The sequence below is a fragment of the Macaca mulatta genome, chromosome 5 (genome assembly GCF_049350105.2).
Source record: "Macaca mulatta isolate MMU2019108-1 chromosome 5, T2T-MMU8v2.0, whole genome shotgun sequence".
NCBI lineage: Eukaryota > Metazoa > Chordata > Mammalia > Primates > Cercopithecidae > Macaca > Macaca mulatta.
In genome coordinates, this window is record NC_133410.1 from 127,556,419 (window position 1) to 127,572,080 (window position 15,662).

At 38.9% G+C, this 15,662-nt stretch overlaps 1 protein-coding gene, 1 long non-coding RNA gene and 1 other non-coding gene across 4 annotated transcripts in view; 2 read left to right on the plus strand and 1 right to left on the minus strand.

The window, feature by feature from the left end:
• Nucleotides 1–7,987: 7,987 nt before the first annotated feature.
• Nucleotides 7,988–9,067, plus strand: LOC144340832 (uncharacterized). Its single transcript, XR_013417278.1, has 3 exons — nt 7,988–8,372; nt 8,630–8,668; nt 8,868–9,067. It is a non-coding gene; the product is annotated as an uncharacterized LOC144340832 (long non-coding RNA).
• LOC114678573 (small nucleolar RNA SNORA24) lies at nt 8,422–8,552 on the plus strand. Its single transcript, XR_003730008.1, has one exon. It is a non-coding gene; the product is annotated as a small nucleolar RNA SNORA24 (small nucleolar RNA).
• A 1,722-nt stretch (nt 9,068–10,789) lies between the features above and the next one.
• The window catches only part of PRSS12 (serine protease 12), a 73,119-nt gene continuing 68,246 nt past the window's right edge, over nt 10,790–15,662 (minus strand). Inside the window, 2 exon segments of one of the 2 annotated variants that reach the window (NM_001128087.3) lie at nt 10,790–11,561; nt 12,125–12,405. In NM_001128087.3, coding sequence (NP_001121559.3) covers nt 11,254–11,561; nt 12,125–12,405 — 589 coding nt within the window. In that variant the 3' untranslated portion in view covers nt 10,790–11,253. 2 annotated transcript variants of the gene reach the window in all.

Below are 15,662 nucleotides of genomic sequence, written 5' to 3' on the forward strand. Positions count from 1 at the left end.
TTTACATACCATCTATAGTTTGACAACTCACATATTTATTTCTTCAGCCCAAACCTCTCCCCAGACCTCCATACTCATATATTGAACTCTGTACACAACAATTCCATTTGGATGCCTAAAAAGCATCTCAAACATAACATACAAAACTGTACTCCTAAATACTTCTTCCCAAAAATCTGCTCTTTCTGCAGTCCCTATCTCAGCAAATAATCAAAAACCTTAGTCATTTCTCTCGTAGCCTACAATCCCTTTATCTTATATACTATACTATGTCCAATCTTTCAGCAAATACTGTCACATCTATGGTAAAAGTATTTCCAGAATTGAATCATTTATTTCTTTCATTGCTACCACTAACCCAACACTATTCTCTCATTTTATTATTCCACTACCCTAACTGCTTTCCCTGCTCCAACCCTATCCCCATCGCTACCCTAGAGCTTTTCTAAACAGAGCTTTGAGAGAGAACATGTAAATCCTAAGTTAGATCATGCCATTGTACTCACAACTCTCCAACACTATCCAACTTATTCCAAAAAACTAAAAACTGTATAATGACCTATAAGGCCATAGATAGCCTATCATGACCTTTCTAACTTCACTTCCTACTTACTTAACTCATTCTAGCCAAACTGGTCCAAATATTCTTCGAACATGCCAAGATAAGTTATCTATTCTTACATAACAAATTATCCCAAAATGTAGTAGCTTACAACATAATTTTTTATCTCACACACTTTCTGTAGGTCAAGAATCCAAGTGTGGCTTAGCTGGATCCTCTGCTACAGTGTCCCTCCCAGGCTGCCATCAACAGCTGGGGGTATAGTCATCTTAGGGCTCAACTGGGTAGGGATCCACTTCCAAGCTCATTCACATGGTTGTTGACAGAATTCAATTCCTCATGGACTACTGGTCTGATAGCCTCAGTTCCTTGTGAGATGTTGGCCAGAGGCAACTCTCTGTTCCTTGCCACATGGGCCTCTGCAACATAGCAGCTTGCTATATCAAAGCAAGCAATACAAAAAGGCACAAGAGGAAGTGGCAGCAAAACATAAGTCAGGTTTTTATACCTGGTCTCACATTTCACCACTTTGCCATTCAAGAGATCACATAAAGGAGGGAAAAACACGAGGTGGGGTTACTGGGAACTTTGCCTACTGTATCAAGTATGGTCCCACTGAGAAAGCATTGGTTGCTTCAAATATTCCTCTTCCAAATGTCTGTATGTTTTGCTCCCTGATGTTCTTCAACTTGCTGACCTAATGTCATCTTCTGAATGACATTTCTCCTGAACACTTTTTTAAAATTATAATTCCTACCTTCCAAACACTTCTCATCTTCTGTGCTCTGTTTTTCTCTACAGCACTTATTGACTTTAACATACCATATAATTTACATGTTGTGATTGGTTTCTACTTCAGTTTAGCTAAGCTAGCCCTACATTTCCCTTCCCTTCCCTTCCCTAAATAACTCCAGCTTTGAAAAGTCCACAGGAGACATTTTGTATGAGACTTGGTAAATGAAACTAAAGCAGCATACACTTTTGACACTTGGAAGGTCAGTATAGGGCATGAGGCAATGTTGCAGATCATGCAAGATATCACTTATCTGCTAACTCGTCTTATAAGTGTGGGGCAGCAGTAGTCAGATCTATAGCTTCTTCAGTCATCCCAGATCTTCTGTTTCAACTTCAACAACCTCCAAGTCTGTGACAAAGGGCATCAGCTTCTCTTGCAGATCACCCCCTTCATCAAAGCTAAACTCTTGAAACCAGGAAGAGATTAGTCCTGATTCTAGTTCATTCTCATGGATTATAGCTCATTCTTGTAGATGCCAATTTTCCTTGGTCCCCCCACTCCACAATTGTATAAGCTCAGATTCTACATATATGATTTAAATCATATATAGTATGTTCTGATTCTGATAGAACTCTAACACTCTTATTTGCATCTACTTTCTGCTAAAATGTAAGCTCCATGAAATTTTTTAAAATTCCATTTTGTTTAGTATTTCTAGCCACAGCATTTATGACAGGACCTGGAATATAGTAGAAACTCATTATTTATTGATGAGAATTTTTTTTATTGTACAGTACAAAGAATAAGTATTAAGGACAGCAAAAATGAGACGAGACCAGTATTTTCTAATGTTCTAAAAGAAAGATTACTATAAAAAATAATAAGAACTGAGATGTATCTTAAAGGATGGGTAGGAAGAATTGAAAATATATTCTATTCTATGAAATAGCATGAACAAAAATAGGAATGAGCATGCTAAGTGTAACATACATTCTATGTTGGCCTGGGATGAGGAATTTTACCTGATAATTGGTAGGAAAGCCATTACACTTTCTGTAACAAGTGCTTAACATGTATAAAATATTTCAGGAAATGTAATCTTTCATTAATATACTCAGTTGATTGGAGAGAGAATTAGAACTGTGGGGAGACAGCTCAGACATGTTATCGTAGATTAGCAGTGTGATATGGTTTGGATTTGGATTTGTGTCCCCGCCCAATGTCGAACTGTAATCCCCAGTGTTGGAGGAGAGGCCTGGTGGGAGGTAACTGGATCATTGATTCCCCCTTGGGGTTCTTGTGATAGTGAGTTTTCACGAGATCTGGTTATTTAAGTGTGTAGCACCTCCCTCTGCTCTCTCTTCCTCCTTTTCTGCCCATGTAGGATGTGCCTGCTCCCCCTGCCACTATGACTGAATGTTTCCTGAGGCCTCCCCAGCCATGCTTCCTGTACAGACTATGGAACCATGAGCCAATTAAACTTCTTTTCTTTACAAATTACCCAGTCTCAGGTAGTTCTTTATAGCAATGTGAGATCAGACTAATGCACAGTGTAACAATAGAGAAAAGGTAGCTATAAAAATAATGTAAACAGTTGTAACTTGGCCACGGTAGAAATCATTAGTGCTATAATAATATATTGAAATATTTCTGATTATCTTCCTTCCAAGCACACAGTAGGATTCCATTTCCCCAGGCTTTTGGATTTAGGTGTGGCCATGGAACTTGCTTTAGTCCATAAAATATGAGTCAATGTAACATATGTCACATCAGAATGGAATCCTTTAAGAACATAATAACAATTTCCCTTCTCCCTTTATGTTGCCTAGAACCATTACAAATGGTGAAGGCCTCATTAGTCTGGTCTCTAAAATGAACATGAGCATGACAAGAAACAAACCTCTGTTGTTTTAAGCCACAGAGATTTTGGATCTTTTATAACTGCAACACAACTTCATCCATCCTGACTGTGACACTTTTAAAATATGTCAACAAAATTCTATACTCCCCTCAAGATGGGGCTTAATTTCCCTCCCCTTGAATGTGAGCTGGCATTAATAAATGACTTCTAACAAGTGATGGTGTAACAAGTAACTTTCTAGACTAGGCCATAATAAAAAGCACTGGGGCTTCCTCTCTTGAGTCACTCACTCTGAGGAAAGCCAGCTGCCATGAGAATCATGAGGACAGTCAAGCAGCCCTATGGAGAGATTCACATGCTGAGGAACTGAGACTTCCTGCCAACAATAAGCATTACCTTGCTAGGTCTGTGAATAAGTCACCTTGAAAGAGAATCCTGCAGCACCAGCTTCAGTGAAGCCTTCAGATGGCTGCAACCCCAGTCAACATCCTGACTGCAACCTCACAGGAGACACTGAGCCAGTTAAGCTGCTCTTAGATTCCTGACCCATAAAAACTGAGATAGTAAGTGCTTATTTTTTTAAGCTACTATGCTTTAGACTAATTTGATACACAGCAATCAATAACTAATACATTGGTTGATACAAAAATATATCAAATAGTGAAAATAGAGGATGGGGAAAAATAAAAACTAATTCCTTTGCTTTGAACTTTGAATAATTTGGAAAACATTGTAATGGCACTAACTGTAAGTTACCCAATTATATTCTCAAGTCTTGAGGCAAAGGCCATGTCTACTCAATAAACATTTGCTGGAGTCTAGTAAATGTTTAACAACTGAACAAGATGTTCAGAACTGACAAGAATATTTTAATATAGATAGGAGGGAACGTCCATCTCCTCTCTTTTGGACACTATGCCTTTTTTAACACTAGATCATACTGCAGTACACTATACTTTTATTACTGCAGCAAAACCAATTTTTATAGCAGAAGTATCAAGCTGCTAGTATACACTGGAAGTTTAGATTTCCTAAGTGTTTTAAGATGAAAATAAGTCCACGGGTTATTACCTCGCTGTATTTTCTCCTATTCATCTCAGCATTCATATGACAGATGCGCCATTCTACGTTAAATTTGTTTTTCTGATGACTACCAGTTTCAACACTAAACCACAAAAGGAAAAAAGATACAGTGCATGGAAAAGCATTGTTGAAGAATAAATATTCTACAATGAACTGTTCACTCCATGTATCAAAAGTAAAACTGAAATATTACCTAGCCATCATTTGATCAGTTCTAACAGGTTCACCTTGCACTCTGTCTTTAAAATCCTTAGGCTGGGCGCAGTGGCTGGCACCTGCAATCCCCAGCACTTTGGTAGGCCGAGGAAGGTGGATCACTTGAGCCCAGGAGCACAGAAGATCATCCTGGGCAATATAGTGAGACCTTGTCTTTCAAAAAAAAAACCTTAAAAAAAATTAGCCAAGTGTGGTGGCACACATCTGGCAGGAGACTCACTTGAGCCTAGGAGGTTGCACTGAGCCAAGATCATGCCACTGCACTCCAGGCTAGGCAACAGAGCAAGAACGTTTCTAAAAAAATAAATACATAACTACATAAAATAAAATCCTTAAGCCAACCATCATTTACCAACCCATTTTTAACTCTTCTATTTGTTACCACATTGTCTCTTCTGAATATTCCTTTGAATACAGTTAAATTCATTGGGTTTGATCTCAAGTCAAACTTAGAAATAGTGTCATCTCAGCCACAGATTTCACACTAAAGTAGACAGAAACCACTACTAAATCACTACTTTGTGTTAAAATGAAAGTATAATAGACGGTAAGGTGATAATTGCTTTTTTAAGTTAAACTTTTACATTTACAGAAAATTTGCAAAAATGGAATCCCCACACACCCCTCATCCAATTTCCCCTACTGTTACTATCTTACAATACCATGGTATATCTGTTACAATTAAGACATCAATATTGGCACTATTACCTAAATTCCACACTTCATTCAGATTCACTAGTTTTCCATTAATGTCCTTTTTCTGGTGGAGATCCCAGCCAGGATATCACATTACATTTAGTCACTATGTATCATTTGCTCTGGTATAATAGTTTCTCAGACTTTTCTTGTTTTTGAGTACTGATTAGGTAATTTGCAAAATGTACATCAGTTTGGTTTTGTGTGGCTTTTTTCTCATGGTTAGTCTAGGGTATGGGCTTTGAGGAAGAAAAACATGGAGGTGAAGTGTCCTCATCACATGGTAACAGAGTACACATTATCAACATGCCGTATCACTGATGTTAAATACTGATCACCTGGACTCTGTAATGCTTGCCACTTTTCACCAAAGTTCTGCTTTCTCCCCTTTCCTTACTCTACCCTTTGAAAGCAAGTTACTAAGCACAGCCTACAATAAAGTTGGTGTTTGGATCAGAAAGGGGAATTAAACTCCATCTCCTGGAGAGAAATGGTTTTTTAAAGTAAACATAAAATCCTTTTGATTTCAGAAACATATTGAGTACTTCAAAGCATTCAGTAATGCAATTGACTGTTCATATAATGAAAGTCGTTCTGCTAGGCATTTTAAAGAAGAATTGGACATAGTCCTTCACCGCAGTTTATAATAAAGGCACCACAAGAAAAATGTGAGTTAAGTACTATAGTATGTTTAAAAAAAAAAAAAAAGGAAAAAAACAAATTCAGTTGAAGTAATGAAAATTTTCATCGAACAAGTGATATTTGAGGAAAGCACTCTAAGCTGAGTAGAATTTTGACAGATAAAAATAGATGAGAATGCAGTCAAGATGGAGAAAAGATCATAAAATATAGGGGTAGAAAAGAACAGATTTTCTAAAGTCCAGTTTCAGACAAAACACAAAGTTCTACTCAAAGGCCAGGATACACAGGTGCACACAAGTGTGCATGCACACATGCTGTCATTCATGTTCATTGGTGTTCTAACAGCTTAAGCCAATGGAAACATTAATTTCAAATCTTCAATCAGACTTTTTACGTTAGCATAAATGAATGGTATTTTGGGCCAAACTGTGCTTCCCAAAATTCGTATGTAGAAGCCCTCAGACTTTTCTTGTTTTTGAGTACAGATTAGGTAATTTGTAAAATGTACATCAGTATCTCTGAATATGACTGTATTTGGAGATGCGGTCTCTAAAGAGGTAAATAAGGTTAAACGACTTTATTAGGGTGGGCCCTAATCCAACTCAGCCAGTGTCCTTTTAAGAAGAGGCAATTGAGACAGACAGGTTCAAAAAGAAAACGATATGAAGATACCGGGAAAAGACTGCCATACACAAGCCAAGGAGAGAGCCCTCAGAAGAAACAATCTAATGACACCTTGATCTCAGACTTCCAACCGACAGAACTGTGACAAGTTTCTGTTGTTTAAGCCACCCGGTCTGCGGTATTTTGTTATGAGAGTCCTAGCAAACTAATATAGATAATTATTTAGATTTAAATAAAATGTAACTGGGCGGAACTCCCTCCTGTGACTCAGTATGCAAGCCTTGTTACTGAATAGTTCTTTTCGGTTCATTAGTGGAATTGAGTGAAACAAGGAGACAAAGTAAGATAGGTGAAATATGGTGAGCCTTAGAAGCAGCCCTATTATCTCAAATAAAATTGTGTCTCCTATAAGCTTGTCCATTCCAAATCGAATGGCAGTTATTGCTCTCATTAAATCTTTCCCCCAAAAAGTATGTAATGACTTGTTTTTGTAGATCTCCACTGTACTTTATTCACCCGTCTTGATACCTTTTTCCTTAACAGCAATTGCTACAATGTGCTGCTCCAAATGGTCCAGCACTAAGTAAAAACTTCACCTGGTTTGTTTCATACAGGAGGAAAACGAAAACAGAAAAGAAATTCAGTGTTCTGTTAAAAGCACGTGTCTAACAAAACTATTCCTAAAGGCTGGAAATTCCACTTTACAGTGGCGGTAGCCGTATTTCATTGCATCCTCCAGGCAATGTACAGCGGGTGAGGTAAGACTGAGGCGTCCCGCTTTCCGGAATTAAGAGTCCAAGGGCGGCCAGAAGTGGGCAACAAACTGTGGGTCAGGGTCAGACTGAAACATGGGAAACATGCACATGCTCATGAAACCGGGTGTCTCCTAGGCTCATCGGGTCTAACCTTCTTTTATTTTCCTTGAGATGGAAACTCGCTCTGTCGCCCAGGCTGGAATGCAGTGGCGCGATCTGAGCTCACCATAACCTCCGCCTACCGGGCTCAAGCGATTCTCCCACCTCAACCTCCCGAGTAGCCGGGACTACGGGCGTTCACCACCACACCCGGCTAAGTTTTGTGTTTTTAGTAGAGACGGGGTTTCGCCATGTTGGCCTGGCTGGTCTCCAACTCCTGACCTCAAGTGATCCGCCCGCCTCGGCCTCCCAAAGTTCTGGAATCATAGACGTGAGCCACAGCGTTCGGCCCCTTTTTCTAATATTGTCTAAAATAAGTATCCTAAACAGGAAACACCAAAAGATCCCCTTGCTTCCGTCACCTACACGGGTAATCGTCATGATTTTTCGCTATCGCGAGAACCTTTTGGCTCTCGTATGTGCGCATGCGTCTGGATCCGGAGCCAGGTGACCCGCTCAGACGTGGACGAAGGGCGGGGAAGAGGGTAAAGGAGCCCGGGAGTAGGTGGCCGACGGAACAGGTGGAGCCGAGGCGGGGCTGGGCGGGGCTGGGCGGGGCGGAGAGTGAAACAACATAGGCTCCGCCCCTCCTGGCGCTTCCCCCGGAATAGCGTCATCAGTTCTATAAGAGAGCATGTGCCGAAGGCCTCAGCCTTTCATGTTCGGGAAGCGTCGGGGTTAGGTGAAAGTACCCAGTTGTCTTTCGTACGTTAAAATGATAATTGGGCTGAAACTTACTGCCTTACCTAAAGGGCAGCGCAGTCAGGATATTGGTAGGTCGGGGGGCAGCTTTGGAAACCCGTAAGTTTACAAGCATGCGCGGACTTGAGTGCTCATTAGGTCGCGGGGCGGCCACGTGCAGCCCTGGACCCTGAATCCCGGCGTGTGTGGGCCGTAGGCCCTCGGGGAAAGGTTCCGTGCGCCCGGGGACTCCGGTGAAGCCTGTTTCGCTGTCGGTGTCTTGTGGCCATCTTGAGTCTATTTTGTCGCTCTTGTGCCATAGCACCCCGAGAACCGTCAGTTTGAGCCAGATGGTGAGTAAATAACCTGTAGCAGTTTGCTTGCTGGTTAATTCTGGATTGTGAATCTCCATGTATCTTTGGGACCTGTCAGCTGTGGCAGTCTCCCTTCCTAGCCATGGAAGAGCATATTCTTGTTTATTGGCAAAGCTGTCACCATTTAATTGGTATCAGATTCTGACTTGCACAAGTAACATTATTCACTGCTAAAAACCTGGAGGGTGCCGGATTATTGGGCGAACTTTTCTAAACCGTTGTTCAAATGTTTCTGGGAAGCTGAGCTGAACACATTACGATGGATGATGGAAACATAAGGTACATTTTTTTTTTTTTCATATTCCTGAGTTAATCTGAAACGCCTTAGCGCCAGGACGTTGGAAAGCTAAAGCTGGCCCGTTTTGCTGGCTTTTGTAGTTTAAGAGTTACCAACCAACTGAATTAGCTGATAAGATCTCAGAACAGTGGGATAAGTACACAGCTCGGAGTTTTATAATGTTTTTTTTTTCTCTTGCAGACTATCAAGAAATCCAAAGTGGTAATGGGCAAAGTCTGTTCAGCATTCGGCAATGGATTTATCTTAATTGGGGAAACGGTGTTCCAAATAATGTTCTGGAAGTTATCAGGATACCTATTTTGAATATAGGACTGAATTTTTTAAAGTAATATTTAAGGTGGTCCTTGATAATTAAATAAAATGCTTAATTCATGTGGCTACTCATTGTTCCTTGACTGAGTGATTAATAGACGGAAAAGTAGTTAATAGTGAGCAGAATACCTCCTGTTTAATGTTACGCGTTCACGTGGAAGTAGTGTGAATGAGTACAGTTCTAAGGTTATTGCAGCCTTTGTGAAAAATGTAAAATATAAAAATTACCAGGTTACCCCCAGGGGAGAGAACAGTCTTTTTAAACCATACAAAAATTTAAGGCAGCTATACAAGGTGAAAAATTATGTACTTTATTTACACAGATATGCACAGAACACGTGTATCTTTCAAGTCACAAGACGGTTACAGTAAAAGCATGTTATATGAACCATGTATTCTTCAGAATTGAGCAAATTGCAGGCTGTTGACTGCCTTTTAGGTTTGTCGGTCCCTGATCTACTTGAAACATTGATGTTGCTTGCTCCAGCACTGTAGTTTAATTATAAGGGCAGCCCGTGAGAAAGTTTCAATAGACATTTTTCTCACCTATATTGCACGTTTTTCTGAAGCCCTTGTGCAAGTGTGTGTGCCATATGTAGCTCTATTTACATATAAACGCTGCTTTAAAAGTTTATCAAAATCATGAGTTTTTACAAAAGTTTTTAATGCTCTTCTGCATTATATGCAGCATTTCAAATCTGCAAAATAGTAAAACTATAAAGCACCTTTAGATTTGCACCAGTTATTACAGAAATAGGCATTTGTGAAAAGGATGTAATTTGATGTAGAAGGGTCAAGTCCTTTAATGACTGGCATTCAAGAGGATTACTTAAAACCATCCGAAAGTTCATGCTAACCTTTTACCTATATTTATACAACTTGAGACCTGGGGAAGGATCTATGACATTGAAGTATCTTGAGTGTGCCTTTTAAATTTGAGCATTACTGCTAAGAATGTTCTGTAAAGGTGCATAGTTAAGCAGCTATCCCTTAACTCAGAGAAATAGCCACAGAGAAACCAGTCCTTCAGGTGGGAGAACCATGGGGGAAAAATCCAGCCTTGGGACTCCTTTTTGTGGAGTTTGGAATCAGTGTTTCACCAACGACTCACTTTGAGGCAAGCCTGTTTTTCCCCTATTTGAAAACAAGGGCTGCTACTGAAAGATCCTACTGGCCTTTTGCAACTTGTCAGTGATGTTCAAAGCTGCCTAATGCGGTGCCTGGCATATGTTATAACTGCTGTATGCATTAAAACAATTGAAAAGTTATTAGAACTTTTCAATGTATAGGCCAGGAAAGCATTTTGACTAGCATATTTTAAGATTGAATTGTATCAGGTTGGTCTTGGGGAAACCTGCAAGTATAAGTCAGTTACAGGGAAGTGTCAGTAGGTGGCACTCTTATATCGTGGTCGGGGAACGTGGACTATGATGCTGACTAAGGAAGAGTTAACATTTAATTCTAAGTTAAATCTGAAGTGCTTGTTAAAAGCAAATATAGTAGATATGTTAAATGTGTTGGATAAACTAGGTTGTATGTCCAACTGGCATTTTGTTACCAGAAATCCTTTCAAATCTTGCTAGTTTATATACACCATAGGTAAAGTATTTTTATCTTATGGTTTCTGAAGCACTTGGTACTCAACAAGGATGCTTTTTTCCAAATATCAGATCACTTTGAGAATATATTGTGACAGGCAAATGTCCTTGAGGCTTACTACTCCTATTCAGGCCTAAAAGTTGGTAGTGGAATTCCTTAACCATTGATTTCCTCACTTGGCAAAGGCTACAGAGATGATGATTTCTTGTCAAGTATTTTGAAAAGCTCTACGCATAAATATGCCACTCTTATGAGTGTAGTAAAGGGTACCACATTTATGTCAAATGTGGGTATTTAATATGAATTCAGACACCACTGATTATAAGGGGTTCTCAATTCAGTTGTAAAAATGATCTTTTGTGAAATCAGCATAGAATGATTCTGAGAAATAGGGATAGATTAAGCTTAGAATAAGTCACTCCAGTGAAATTAGGATAGACAACAAAGTTCATTTAAGGATTGTCACTTCCACTACACTGAGGTCTCTGAAAATGTTCACAAATTCTCAAAAGCAACAGGGGGTGCACAATTTTTTACCACAACCCAAAGCAAAAATGTGGATCTCCCCATTTGTTGTCATCTCTACTGAGTGCTAATAGTGGGGATTCAAAGTTTTCCATCTGTTTAAATGCTGCTTTGAAGTTTCCATGAAGAATTACAGTTTGGTGACACTTTTTATCCAAGGTACAAAGGCTGAGACTTTGGTATAAACACCAGGAGAATCCTTGACTCCACAGCCATACCCCCAGGAGGTCACCCCATACACCGCCCAGCTCTCTCCGGGCCGTTCACACATGAGTGGTCCTCCGCTGTCTCCCTGGCAGCTGTCCACGCGTTTGTGTTCATGGAGGTTTCCAGCACAGAGCATTCTCCCTGTAAACCGACCCTTATAACGTTCTTCACAAAACCTCTTAGGAAGTAAGGGAATGGCTGCTTGTTGTAGTGTTCTTGAATAGGCTCGTCCTACTCAGACCAAACATCTGATTAGTGGCATTCCGGATAACCATCACAACATTTAACAGTTACCGAGCATGTAATAGTCATGAAAATAAAATCCCTGTTGTGGCATTAGTATAGTTTAAAATGAGCAATGACTGGTATTTTTAATGTTGACACAATCTTAACCTTTACAAATTTACTTCTCAGTACTGAATTGTCTGAGGAATAATGAATAACATCTGGATTTTTAGAGTAAGGTGACCTAAAGAAAGCACATTTGTGTAGGCATTCATATTTGAATTCTGTATATCAAAAAGCATAGAATGCATTCATGCTGGTTTCACATTAGCACATCAATTCATGTCTACTTCACTGAATTAAACTGAGTTCTCAGTTTATGCTAAAGTTCTCAGAACCAACAATACCTACAGAATATAAGTCTCGATTACATGCATGCATTTCACACTAAGCAAAATTTCTCCAAATAAGTGAACCCATTTAAGATCTTACTGCCCATTGCACACCCAAATATGTGGATAATACCAGACAGAGAAAAGTCCCTGCTTTTTTTTTCGATTGTGCCTTACCTGTGTCACCCCATCCTGTTATGTAACAGTTGGATGCTGTTTTCTGTGGCCTCTCTCTCCAGAATGGTAAACAGGCTGGCAAAACGTGGCTGCTGAATCTGGCACACTGCTCTTCTGGTCCTTGTAATCTAACCAGGGCTATGTCATAATCACTGCTGTCGGGTCGATACTCTCGATGAATCACAATCTGTTGAACTCCAATTTCTTCCTCAAACTCCTCTGGTACCAGAGTATGGTAATCGCCAACCCTAACAGCATAGTTCCTAGTGCTGTTGCCATACCTGAGAGGCAGAGAGTACTAATGAGAGATTTGCTTCAGATACTGAAAATTACTGATTGTCAAGAAGGAAGACTAATGAAGATACAAGCCTTTCTTCCAAATCATCAGCCCCTTTTGTAAATTCAACCTTTCTTTCCATTTATCTGACCCACCATTCCTGATCCTCTACTGTGAACCCATTGTCATAACCTCTTGTCTTCATTTCACTGTGTAATCTGTTCTCCAAGAAGGAGCAAATGTGGAGGATGAGTGGAAAATAAAGACTAATCATTAACCTGTCATTTCCCGAATGAAAGGGATCAAAACTGGAATAGGTCAAAATTATTGTCCTGTGTTTGCCATTTTTGTTGCTCTGTTATTTCCAAGATTGTTAGTTTGTCATGAAGTTCTGTGAGGGCAGAAACTAACTTTGTGTCCATCAAAGTACTTAGTACAGTCCACTTCACTCCTGCAAGGTGGACGTAAACTCCTTCCCTTTCCTCTAAAGTGAATGCAAACCCAAACTATACTTTCAGATCAACATATATTCATTCTATCCTTTCCTCTCTTTTAAATCTTTATTCAGATGTCACCTCAATGAAGACTACTTTGACACCCTCATATTTAAAATTGCAACCCATCTTTCTTTGTCCTCCCATCATTGAACACTCCCAATGTCATTCATCTGCTCGACTTTTCCTCTTTTTTAAGCATCACTTTCTAACAAAACTATCTAGTTTACTATTTATTGCATTTATTCTCCTCCCTGCTTGAGTCAAAGCTATTCCAGGTCAGAGGTATCTTTGTTGTGTTCACTGATTAAAACACCTAGAATAGCGTTGTGCCTTTAGGAATGCACAAAATGGTTGATTTAAATTAGTGAATGTGTATTGTTAATATATACTTTTTTCCATATTCCATTAAAATAGAAACAATATTTATCAGATGGATAGTTCTCAGTCCATTTTTCAACCATCATACTTTAATTCTGATACTGAACCCACCTAAAGCAGGGTTTCTCAACCTCAAAACCTATTAACATTTTGGACCAGGTAATTCTCTGTTGTGAGGGCTGTCCTGTGCATTATAGTGTGTTTAAAAGCATCCCTGGCCCCTATTCACTAGATGCCACTGGTACATGGTACACATACCCTCCATCCCCAGTTGTGATTACCAAAACTGTCTCCAGACATAGTCACATGTTCCCTGTTAAGCAAACTGCCCCCATTTGAGAACCTCTGACCTAGAATGTATGACACAACCCATCAACCCATCTCCTAGTTACTACCTCTTTTTCACGGAAGACTAGAGCACCATGCTCATTGCATCCCACTACTTAGAACATTCTTATAAGACTTAATTTCCAATAACTTTTCCTTTGTAGTTCCTTGACTTAGTCATCTGCAATGAGTGTATTCTCCACCTCATCTCAGCCATCCACTTACAATGTAAGACCTAGACTTTGTATTCACCAGATAACCACACACCTCTGAAATCTTGATTTCACGCATACCATATTTCTGCCTTCCGTTTTTACAGCGCTAAAATCCTTCAAACCCATTGGACTTCTATCCTTTGGCCCCACTATTTTTTCATTTCAATCTTTTATGACTTCCTTTATTATCTGGCTTGGATTCCACCATCTGCCCATTACAACAATCACTCTTGCAAAACTACCCTGCTTGTCTTTTACCTGCCAAAACTCCAGCCCTTGTTTCATCAACTCTACCTATTTTGTGCTGGCATCTAACTGTTAAAGGGGGAAAGCATGCATATAACAACTGTCACGTTATTTTTTTTTTTTTAACCAAAACTTGGGTCTTTTATTGTTTACAAGACCTGTACTTGAATGTGAACTTAGAAGAGTTGGTATTCAGAAGCTTGGCATTTTCTAGTGTCTATTTAAAATAAAACTTCCCACTTCTATAAAATTACTGGAGGTTATGAGATGCCTCAATATTCTAATATCCTTAAGTAGGGCTCTGACCATCTTATATATATAATTAACTGTCAGTGCTCAAAAACTAAACAGTGCAATAAAGATGATTTGGCTTATACAGCCACCTACTATTGATCTTTAATATTAATAGTTTGTGATTTATTGAGACTCAATCTTAAATCATCACGTATCTTTAAAGTTCAGAGACTTTTTAATATATTGTGCCTAAAGTATATGCTCTTATAGCTTCCTTGAAAATTTAAGTAAAATTTAGGATTATTTCACATACTGAAACTGTAAAAAGTAATAGGTATGGAGAGTAATCAAGTACTTATTCTCACTTCTACTTTCTGTGTGCTAATAATATCGCTAGTATATTCAGTAAATTTTATTAACAGTATACGTATTTAAAGTAAAACCCCAAGTGATGTAACACTTTTCCCACAAGAATTATTGTAAATACACCCTTGAAAGTACTGCTGAAATGTTGCATTTATCTTTTTAATGGAATTTAAGAAATTATCTAGAGCTGTAGTGTCCGATATGGTAGCCACTAGCTAACTGTGGTTATTGCAGCACTTGAAATATGGTTAGTCCGAATTAAGATGTGCTGAAAGTACAAAATACACAGAATTTTGAATACTTAGTATGAAAAAAATACTAAAATATTGTCCCTATAGATAATAAGAATATTAAATATCTCAATTTTTCTATTAGTTACGTTTTGCAATGATAATATTTGAGACATACTAGGTTAAATATATTATTTAAAATAATTTGACCTGTTTGAGTTTTTATCTTTTTTATCTTTTTTTTTCTTTGAGACAGGAATTCACTCTGTTTTAAGTCTTATTGCAACAATATTTTCCATTCCGTAAGAAACAGCTGTGATGCTTGGCTAAAATAATCTTTGCAGCTAAACTGGCTGTTTAAATCTATTCCGCAATATCTATAAAAATTGAGTCTTCAACCAGTAAGCAAAGAAACAGGACATTACTACCACGGGCAATTTATTTTTAAAATAATATCAGTGTTAAAAGCCCTGGGCAATCTTGCCTTAGTATGTCATTTCATGCCAAGACTATTGCAATAGTCGCCTGAATGGCCTTGCTGCTTCAAGTTTTAACTTTTTCAACCCATCCCTCATGCTGCCACCAGAGTGATGTTTCTGCCTGATAATATAACTGCTTCTGAGTACCCTTCAGGGGATCCCCAATCTATGTGAAATTCAAATTCCTTAAATGATACACAAATCCATCTAAGAACTGGTCCTTGGTCCCCTCTCTGACACCAGTCTGGCCCCTGTGCTCCTGTCATTTAAACCGTTTGAAGAGTTGTCT